This window comes from Nansenia antarctica (genome assembly GCF_963989245.1).
Source record: "Nansenia antarctica genome assembly, chromosome: 2".
Taxonomy (NCBI): Eukaryota; Metazoa; Chordata; class Actinopteri; order Argentiniformes; family Microstomatidae; genus Nansenia; species Nansenia antarctica.
This window is the reverse complement of record NC_137675.1, coordinates 46,367,492-46,378,896: the sequence shown is the minus strand read 5'-3', so window position 1 is coordinate 46,378,896 and position 11,405 is coordinate 46,367,492. Positions and strand designations below refer to the sequence as shown.

Sequence of the window (11,405 nt, the reverse complement as noted above, 5' to 3'; positions counted from 1 at the left end):
CTTGGAGATTCATAGTATTTCTTGCTGTAGTCAAATAATGAAAGGGACATAATAAATGTGAGGAAGCAGGTGCTTATCAACTCCTTTCTCTCAAGGCCATGGCCCATGTTGGCATTGTAGGTAGCACACTATTGGCTTCACAGTAAAACCTTACAAAGTCTGATACAGAATTTAATTTGTATCTGTCAATTGTGGGGCGAATAATTAATATCCATATTATTAGTATTAGAGTACTAAAATTGAATACAAATCATCTGACACACACAAGGGGTTTATACTTGCAGATTTTACTACAGGTTGGCTATTTAAACATAAGTCAACACAGTAATCAAGAAATCATTTTCTTTAAGAGAGGGTTTAACAAGCAATGCATATGGACAAAAGTCCCATGTTACAGCATATTCAGTTCAATAATAAAAACTGCAAATAAAACTTAAATAATAAACGTATCAATAAGAGAGGCCCTTGAAGTGATTGAACAGAAAAAGAGAGAGAGAGAGAGAGTGCGATGGAGAGTGGGGAGGACTACGGGCAGCCTAGACCTCAGTAGAAGCCTCAGTATCGGGGAGAATGGTCTTCTGAATGAAGCCCCGGTAGCTCTGGACACGGGTGTACACCCCGGGCCAGCGTTTCCTGGCACAACCATTCCCGAAACTCACTAGTCCCACCTGGACAAACCTGCCAGCAGAGCGACACACCAGCGGACCACCAGAGTCCCCCTGTGAAGTAGAAAAGAAACACACAAACGTAAATACAAGTATTTAACTCGTAAAAGTATGTGTAGGACTCTATGGGCTCCAATTTGCTCCCACTAAACAGCTAAAACCATGTTCAAAGACAATTATGGTCATTTGGTATCACCTCAAGGTGAGTCGTCTGCTCCAACCAACAAAAACTTTTCAACAATATAGGCAGAGCTGTAAAATGGGGTTGCTAGGAGGTCAAGGGGAGTGGGCAAATTAGCCATTCCACATTCAATAATTAACAACAATAATGAAATAATTAATTAAACAATAATGAAATGCATGTAGGCACCTGAAGACAGCAGGTGATTATGGTTATGACTAGGGGTTGCGAGTGATAATGGATTAGTGGATAGTGGATTTATTTTGCTGGGTACATGTACATGTTGTCCTCCATGCCAATGGCAATTTTATTTATTTTATCAATTTTAAATGGAGTCTAACACAACAAAATGTGGAAAAAGTGAAGGGGTGTGTTGACTTTCTATAGCCTGTTAAGTGACACAGATAGTATAGTTATACTACATGCATGAATATTGCATGTACATTATTTTATGCAGCACATATACAATTTGCTTCTGCTGAAAGGTGTGCACCATGACGTTTTGTTGTCTTGGACGCTGTGTTGGACATTTCATTCAGTAAAGTTTCAGTTAGCAGGTCTCCAGCAATCAATGGGTGGGGATAATTGAGTATGAACATGTCCATTTTCCTCGCCTAACAGGTTTCTACTGCGAATGTTGGATTGGATAATTATGTATTTGTTTGACCTGTATATACTGGTAATATTGCACTGAGGGGTTCAGAAAGAGGACTCACCTCGCAGGCGTCTTTCCCTCCCTCAAGGTAGCCTGCACAGAGCATGGCAGCAGTGATCTTGACAGAGTGGTATAGGGCCTTACAGCTGTGTTGATACATGAGAGGAACTTTCAGCTGCTGCAGCGTCTTAGCACCAGACAGTGTCGCTGGAAGTATGGGAGAAAGCGAGACAAGGGAAAGAGAGAGAGAGAGGGAAAGAAAGAGAGAGAGGGGGTGTAAGGAGATGGAAAAGGTCGGAGACGTGGGTGAGAGAAATTAGAACAAAGAACCAGTTCTTCCTTCTGTGATTCTACTGCTATTGAAAAATTGGCTTTTTATACACATGAATTCCATGACATTAAAAGTTATGGATTGGAATTAAAGGGATAGTTCACCCAAAAATCCTTATTTCCTAATCTATCACATGCCATAATGTTATCTGTAGGAAGTATTGATATAAGTCTACTAATGTATTCATTATTAATATCAAAATACAAAGGAATATATATATATACAGTATATATATTTATTTTTTAACTAACTAAACAGAAATATAAAAACAATAATAAAGTCATGAGGGATGCAATGAATGAATAAAGGGGGTTTGATGACTGAAAACTTTCACCGGCAACAGCAAATAATAATAATAATAATAATAATAATAATAATAATAATAACCTTTATTTGTATAGCACTTTTCCTGCAAGCGTTGCAACTCAAAGTGCTCGAATGGATGTGGCACATGATACATGTCACGTCATCAGTGAATCAAATAGCTGGAATATTGTAATATCACCTATGAGCTACAGTGTGAAACTCAAATGAACAGCCCGACAGCCTAAGACAGTTTCCTATGCTAGGTGCAGAATGTTTTGGTGTTCACCACAAAGAAAACGTGTGTGTGGGGGGCCACATTGAAAATCTTGCTCATGCCACAAAAGTCCTAGGGCCGGCCCTGATGCTTACCAGTCACTGCAAAGTTTGTGATGGGCAAGTTCATACTTCGAAAAATGCACATGCTACACATGCAAATTGATATGTACCATGAATGATGACGTATGCAAATAGGGCTATGGCTATGGAGCTATTTTAGTGCAATCAGAAATTGAATTGTATTTGACAGATTGAATTGAATATGAGCACAAATTGAATTGTATTTCACAGATCTGAATTGTATTTGACAGATTGAGTTGAATCTGAGCACAAACTGAATTGTATTTGACAGATTGAATTGTATTCAATTCAGTTTTCATTATTTTAATTCAGTTTTCAAATTCAGTTTCTCTAAATACAATTCGTTTTTTCTCAAAATACAATTCAGTTCTCAAAATACAATTCAGTTTTACTCCCACATCCATGCTCTTTGTGGACTTCAGCTCTGCCTTCAACACCATCCTTCCAGACAGGCTAGTGACCAAACTACTAGACCTGGGACTATCACACTCTATATGTGCATGGATCAAGGACTTCCTGTCTGACCGCCCCCAGAGGGTGCGGGTGGGCTCCCACACCTCCACAGCCCTCAGACTCAGCACTGGGTCCCCCCAGGGCTGCGTGCTAAGCCCCATCCTCTACAACCTCTACACCTACGACTTCACCCCCGTCCACCCCAGCAACTCCATCGTAAAGTTTGCAGACGACACCACCGTGGTGGGCTGCATCTAGGGGGGGGACGAGGCGGCGTACAGGGATGAGGTGGAGCAGCTGGGCAAGCTGTGCAAGGTTAACAACCTGCTGCTGAACCAGTCAAAGACCCAGGAAATCATCGTGGACTTCAGGAGGAAAAAATCTGAGGTCCAGCCCCTGCTCGTCGATGGAGGGAGCGTGGAGAGAGTCTCAACCCTCCGATTCCTGGGGGTGCACATACAGGATGACCTGTCCTGGAAGATCAACACAGCAGCCATCATCAAGAAGGCACAACAGCGGCTCTACTTCCTGAGAGTACAACTTCCACTACCGCCATGCAAGATGCGCAGGTGCTTAAATTACCTTGCAATATCACCCCCCATTATGACTTCTCAATACGGTGATCAAGGCAATAAACAAACAATCAAAGTAAACTCACAATAAACCCATTAGCCTGTTATACTAAATAGGCTACCCCCCTACAACACCTCAGGCGTTGGGTGGTTCATCCACATGGATGGAGGCAGACTGAAAGGACACACATTCATTGCCTATTTCATAAATGTTCTCCATATAACGACGTCGATCATTGATCGGCAACGACACTAGGCCTATATAATTGTTTGCCTGACTGGCCATCGGATTTGAGATCCTAATATCTAAAAAGCGATACAGTTTTCTTATTTTATTGGATTAAAGTAGCAAAGACCACAAATTTACATTGACTGCCAGTCAAACTTCTACACTTCTAGCACCCAACAGGGGACGTGATCGTTCTGATGACAGGGAGATGACGTGTAACTGCTCTGGAGACAGACTGAAAGGACACACATTGCCTATTTCATTACTTTTCTCCATATAACGACGTCGGATGGGAGGGATGGGAGTTAGAATCGGTGCTCTATTATTCTACCTAGCCCAGAGTCCCCGGATGAGTGCCTCTAAAACTGAATTGTATTTTGATAAAAACTGAATTGTATTTTGAGAAAAACTGAATTGTATTTTGAGACCTGAATTGTATTTTGAGAAAAACTGAATTGTATTTTGAGACCTGAATTGTATTTTGAGAACTGAATTGTATTTTGAGAAAAAACGAATTGTATTTAGAGAAACTGAATTTGAAAACTGAATTAAAATAATGAAAACTGAATTGAATACAATTCAATCTGTCAAATACAATTCAGTTTGTGCTCAGATTCAATTCAATCTGTCAAATACAATTCAGATCTGTGAAATACAATTCAATTTGTGCTCATATTCAATTCAATCTGTCAAATACAATTCAATTTCTGATGGCACTAAAATAGCTCCATATATGGCAGTCATTGTTAGTCTATCTCAAAGTTAGTGTGCTTTTTGAGACAGTGCCATGACAGATGTGTAGCAAATTTTAGGTTAACCCTTGCGCCCTTTATAAACAATATTTATTGTGGTTTCTGGCTGTGCTTTGGTTTTACTTTTAATTTCTCAATCTCTATTCTTGTTCTCTCGATGGAATGTGTTTATCTATACAAAATAAGTGCATTATTAGGCGAGTTCCAAATTACGCAATACACTATTATTACGAGTTTTAGAAGGCCACGTCACAGAGGTGATAACCTGAGTGGAGATTGTAGACATTCAGTCAGCAGCCTAAATTGTGAAATGAGGTAAAAAAAAAAAAAACATGGACAGCGACGGTTCAAACGAGTTTGTGGGTCCCATCCTTCCCACAGCAGGTCCCGCAAACGTGGCCCAGTTGATCCGGGTCGACGACAGCTATCGGAAGAAGTCCGCCAAAACGAAACACACCACCGGGTCTATTCCCAACGAACTTCCCCGTGCACCAAACCCACTGACACGGGCCCCGGAGGCAGCGGAGCCGAGCCGGGAGGTGCTCGTCAAGTCCACCCGGCCGGTGATCATCGATGTCGGTACCGGCTACCTTAAAGCCGGGTTCGCCGGAGACGAGGCGCCCTCGTGCGTAATCCCCAGTGTCGTCGGTGTTACGCGCCCGGGAGGACGGTCGGGCTGCAACAACAAGCGCGGCTTCGTGGGGAGCGAACTACCTGGGCACCAACCGGACCTCCTACACGTCCGCCCGGTCCACAACGGGATCATAACGGAATGGGACGCCATGGAGACGCTGTGGGAACACGCGTACCGGGCGCTGGGGGTCCCCAGCGAGGAGCACGCGGTGCTGTTGAGCGACCCCCCGCTCAGCCCCACCACCAACCGGGAGAAGCTCGCCGAGGTCATGTTCGAGAGGTTCAGTAGCCCGGCGATGTACATCGAGAACCAGGCGGTGCTGTCCATGTACTCCTACGGGAGGACCAGCGGTCTGGTCGTGGCGAGCGGCCAGGGACACTCCTACGTGGTGCCCGTCGCCGACGGCTGCTACCTGCCCGTGTACACCTGCCGCATGGAGTACGGGGGCCGCAGCCTCGACCTGCACCTCCACAAGTTACTGACCGCGGCCGGGAAAAGCGTTCCGTGTGATCGATTCGACGACATCAAAGCTACGTGCTGCTACGTGGCCGCAGACGTGGAGAAGGAGCTGTCTCGGATCCAGAGCGACGTGATGGAGTATAAACTCCCGGACGGGCGGTGCGTCTCGTTGGAGAAGGAGCGGTTCCTCTGCCCGGAGGCGCTGTTCCAGCCCGGCCTCCTCGGCTCCCGCCAGCCCGGTCTTCACATCGCCGTCATGAACTGTCTCAACAGATGCGACATCAAGCTGAAGTCGGATATCCTTCAGAACATCCTGGTTTGCGGAGGATGCACCATGTTCCGCGGTTTCGCTGAGCGATTGCAGAGTGAGCTGGATGTGATGATGCCGGGCGGCGGGGCCACGGTGATGGCGTCCCCGGAGAGGAGGAACGCTGTGTGGGTCGGAGGCTCCATCCTCGCCTCGCTGTCCTCCTTCCAGGCTCTCTGGATGCAGAGGAAGGACTACGAGGAGAAGGGAGTTTCCGGCGTTTACCGACATTGTTTCTAAAAGTTCTGTTATAAAAGGTACCTCTGTGGATGAGTAAGAACGCAGGAAGATGGCAATAATGAAATGAACGACTTTTAACCACAGACTGACTCCTGTTTGTCCATTTCATAATAGAAATAACATTTTACCTCCACCTATGTTAAACTAAAGTTTCGAGTATGCTTCAATTAGGCCTACTGTTCATGAGTTGGGTCACACAATAACAACAACAACAACAACAACAACAACACTAATCATAATAATGCATTTATTTTGTATATTCCTTTCTTTTTTGTGTGTGTATCTTTTACTATAAAAAAATCATAATTTACATTATTTACAGTACCTTATTTACACATTACATGGGCCCCCTATCAAAAAAACTATAAAATAAAATGCATAAGCAGGGCAACAACAACCACTAGAGGGGGCCACACTTTTGCCGTCGATTTAGCACAAGCTACCACCCGTCAATCAAAAACTCTGGTACCCCTGAAGCACCCGTCAATGAAACGAGACTGGATACAATTTGTATTGTGGCAGCCAGTTGTGATGGTTTGGTACTTCAATCTCGCAGTAGTGGTTTAGCTTTTTGGCTACAGTTAGCTGGTGGTAATTGATGCTTTCCTAAGACATGATCCTTGTTGTGGCAAACAGCTGTCCTTTCCATCTCGTGGATCGGTTCTGGGGAGGGACTTTTAGATTGCCAGATGACGTGGCTGCGTCAGTCCTGAGTCCACATGTCTCTAGGGATGTCTTGTGACAGCCCTGTAGTATACTCTCTGACAAGAGGAGGTATTTAGGTCAAGTTTTATGATCGGTCAAAAGATCAGGGGTCACCCTGTCACATTCAGCCACAAACTGATAGGCAGTGTAAATGGTGGCTATAGTGACATCTTGAAATTTTACCAACACAAGCTTGTAAATATACCTTGTGATGAAAGGAGCAGCCATTGGCAATGGCTTGCCAATTGGCTCCATTGGCATGTTTTGGCAGCTGTTTATACGAAGTAGCGATGCTGTAAAGGCAAATTCAGAGTTGCGTCACACAGAGGAAGGGTTGAGTCAGTGACACCAGGCCAGAGGTCTGGAGCTCCAGGTATCTAGTTGACCTGCCAAGGCGTTGTGTGACTGGTGGAGATGCCCACTGTGTCAAGTGGGCGGAGCACAGGATCAATCTCTTTGAGGTGGTGAGGGACCCTGTTTCACCCCTCAAAAGAATATCATCAGCATAAATGAGGTTGCCTGTAGTGGCCATGTCTGGTATTGCACGGTGCAAGAGAAACTGGAATTCTGCTGGCGAGTCTGTTGAAAGTGTATTGACGACTTGCAAGCGAAAAAGAGACAATCATCGATCATCTGGTGGGACCTTTAATGTCCCGATGCCATTGGCCACATCGACTGTGGGAAAGAATTTGGCTTTTGCACTTTTTGGCAACTGTGGGTCAAGTTACATCATTGGCCGTGGAGACAAGGGAACTTGTTAGGTTGTCTGTAATCAATGATGGGTTCCATCATGTAAGGTTGCACTTTATTCTTTGTTTGCCTAGTCGAGAATCAATGATTTCTTGAACAGAATCATAACCAGCATTGGGCACTATTGTACACAAGTTGGGGCTGCATTTGGTTGTTTGAGAAGGCATAGAAGTGACTCCACAGTCAAGCTAATCTTCCAACCAGAACTTTGGGTTTGTAGAACAGGTGTTTAGTTGCTTTCTCCAGTTGATTTTGTCACACTGTTCTTGTGCAGATATAATGGTCCTGAAAATGAGGGACTATACATAAAAAGTAGTGTAATTTCTAAATGGTGAAACCAATATAGTATTTTGTTTGATTTCAAATCCAAACTTTGTATAGAGTGTAGAGCTGAAAGAAGAATAAATGCTTCACTCGACCTACGCAGGGCATATATATATGTTAGACAAAACATATATGATTTGGGGGTGAACTATCCTGTTAAGAGTTAACAATAGCATAATAGTGTGTGTGTGTGTGTGTGTGTGTGTGTGTGTGTGTGTGTGCGCGCGCGCGCGCGCACATGCATGTGTACATGTGTCCATGCTATGGCTCTGCTCACCTGTCTCTGTGATCTTGCCCCAGCCAGTGACCCAGCACTCTGACCCAGGTTTAAAAGTGTCCCCCTGTCTGGGCAGGGGCACAGGGGACACCAGGCGGGAGAAGGACACACTCTGGTTCAGTTTCATCAGGGCAATGTCGTTCACAATGCCCTTGTCACCGTTGTCCTTGTAGTCTGGATGGACGACGATAGCAGATACAGAACGATAAACCTCTGACCTCCCTGTCAGGTTGAGGGTGCCCAGCCGCATCAGGGTTTGCTTCCCGAGGGGTTTGTCTCTCCTGGAAAAATCACACACTGTACTGTAAATCACACACTGTACTGTAAATCACACACTGTACTGTAAACGCACACCAGGAGTTCCCAACACATCTTTAGACCTTTACTGCATTCAAAACAAACAGTTACAATGGGTGTCTTAGTTGTTGTAGTAGTTGTGCCGTGTCTTGGCTGGAGTGCACACACACACACACACACACACACACACACACACACACACACACACACACACACAGAGTTTCTCACACACTCATATGCACGAAAGCAGTTTTTGAAACATTTTCAGACAAACACACAACTTGACACTTAAATATATCTAAACATATTCACTGTATGCACTCATGTGTACTCTTACGGGTCCACGCAGTGTGCAGCGGTCAGCACCCACGCCTCGGTGACCAGGGAACCCCCACATGACCAGGAGCCCATGCCGTTGGTGATGCTAAGGTGGGCCATCCACGGCCAGCGGCCCTCTGGAGCGTCCTCTCCCCCCACGATGGAGCTGTGAGCTCGGGGCTGGATAAACCCTGGGGAAGAGGAAGAGTATTGACTGCATGGTTTGTTATATCATTTCAAAATGTCAACCCTAATTTTGGAAAAGAATATCTTTGTTGTATTCATTGGGGGTAATTAAATGAAAAGATGGGCATACAGGGAAGTATTTCCCTTCACATATCCATATCTAAAATGGCCAAAAAATAAGTGGGGCTTTTTTCCTAAATAATTGCAACAATGACTGTAGGATGATGCGGTGTATCTGTAGGATGATGCGGTGGATCCACAGTAGGCTGTGATAAGCAAATACCAATAAATGGAAATATTTAAGGTTCATTATACAAAAATGTGCCAACAAAACCGACTGCTCTGTAAATCTGAATAAACAATAAATAAACAATAAAATATTGTATAATGTGGTTTCCATATATGCCTCATAACATACAAATACATTTATATTTCGTTTTTTGTTTTTAGTACTTAAGTAGTTAAAAAAAAGAAAAAATACTAATACTTTTAAACACTTTTTTGTGCAAAGCATCTTGTAAAAAAAAAAAAAAAAAGAAGACTTGTCCCTCAGTATGATTTTTCTACTTTTACTAGCTAATAAGTAAAAAAAAAAAAAAAAAAAAGTCTAACTATCACATAAAAACATAGTTATATTATATAAGGCCACAAATGGCATTTTATTTCTCATGAATGTTCTGTTATTCAGTCCAATATCCCTCTTGAAAGTATGTTTTTTTAAACATTTATTTAACCAGACAATTAATCTGGCCACGGGCAACTTAGTAAAAAAAAAACACAACGGATAGTTCTGCTTTCTGATAGACCAACATGTCACTGGCAAGAACATCTTTTTTTGCAGGGTTGGAATGTCAAAATCATGGTGACAATAATGCAATTAATTTAAATACATTTATTTCACTTCAAAAGAATGTCACATTCAACTTTACGTATATATTGGTCTTCTTGGGTCATGAGTAAACCATCTAAGTAACAGCTTTGAACAAAAACATGTATTAACAGTGTCTACCCTCCAGTTCTGGATACTTCAATCTCTCAATGATGTGTATTAAACTGAAAATAATTAGGACTAAGAGAAGGTATACACTATGTACCGGTCAGAAGCCTATGGGACTTCTTGCTTGTCAATTGACCTGCTGCAACAGTTACAGAGTTGCATGGTTACATGCATGTCCGATGTCCCCCTCAACCTTAGTGGAACTTCATGTGTTAATGAAGGTTGATATTAAGAGTAATATTTAAAATGCATAAAATGCATTTAGTACACATAAATATGCTAGTGACATGTTATTAATAATTAATTATAATATTATAATTCATTATAATATACATTCTTACTATTTGACAGTTGCTTTGAATATGACTAAATTAATTAAGAGGGGTCAATTTAACATATTTCAAGTATACTTAATATGCTTAAAACCCACATTGTTTACAATTGTTGAGCCTACAAATGATGCCTGTTTTTCCTTTACAAATAATAACTGAGTGTGTTGAGCTCACCTGCAGCATCATGGACCAGCAGAGCCACAGCCACTAGTCCCCACAAACCCATATCTCTCCTTGTCCAGGTCCAACCAACCAGGCAGGATATCTGACACTGTCATGGTCCCTGACTGGGGTGTAGCTTTATACAGTCAAACGGTTGAAAGTAGTTCTGCTACATCAGCAGAGATTAAGATAATCTTCCCACCCTTTTTCACTTCCTGTACTTTTTTGATTTGTATTTAGTTTGTTTTCTTGATTTCAACTCAAATGCAATGGCTACAGCAAACACACAGTGTATAGGGAGAGGTACAGTATGTGTAAAGTAACAAAACACAACGTTGTTTGTTTTGAGCCTGGTGTCTGTCTGTAATATTGGGGCATATAATATGTGAAGGTATTACTCAATTTCAAATTGCCACATAAACACTCAAAAACATGACACATACAAGGGTTAATGCTTGCACAGTTTATTAAATGTTTGGTAGCGCATAGTCATGGTCAAGAAGCAATAAGTAGCTCACAACCAATACCAATAGAATCAACAAGACAATCCAGCTCAGACTTTGTTCAATGCTGAAATGATGAACACAAAAGTCACATAGATATATCTTATATCAGGGTTTTGGCTTGACTTTAAGATGAGAGATGCTCAAGAAAGGATAGCAAAACTTCATAGATAAACCAATGGAATACAAGAAGCTTGTATCATGCAGGCATAGCTTAAAGGCAGCCTAGGTATTAGATGAGCCTTCGGTGTCAGATTGAATAATCTCGTGGATGAAGTCCATATAGCGAATCACGCGGGTGTAGATTCCAGGGTAGCCCTCTTGGGCACAACCATTCCCGAAACTTACGATTCCTGCCTGGACAAATCTCCCAGCAGAGAAGCACACCATCGGCCCACCTGAGTCCCCCTGTG

General features: G+C 42.8%; 1 protein-coding gene across 1 annotated transcript; it reads left to right on the top strand.

Annotated features, from left to right (window-relative positions):
• Nucleotides 1-4,833: 4,833 nt before the first annotated feature.
• On the top strand, nucleotides 4,834-6,141 carry LOC308150188 (actin-1-like; the record flags this gene model as incomplete). The annotated part of the gene is made up of 1 exon (XM_080523047.1): nucleotides 4,834-6,141. One exon carries the CDS (start codon nucleotides 4,834-4,836, stop codon nucleotides 6,139-6,141), a length of 1,308 nt encoding a protein of 435 aa, XP_080379173.1.
• Nucleotides 6,142-11,405: the final 5,264 nt, after the last annotated feature.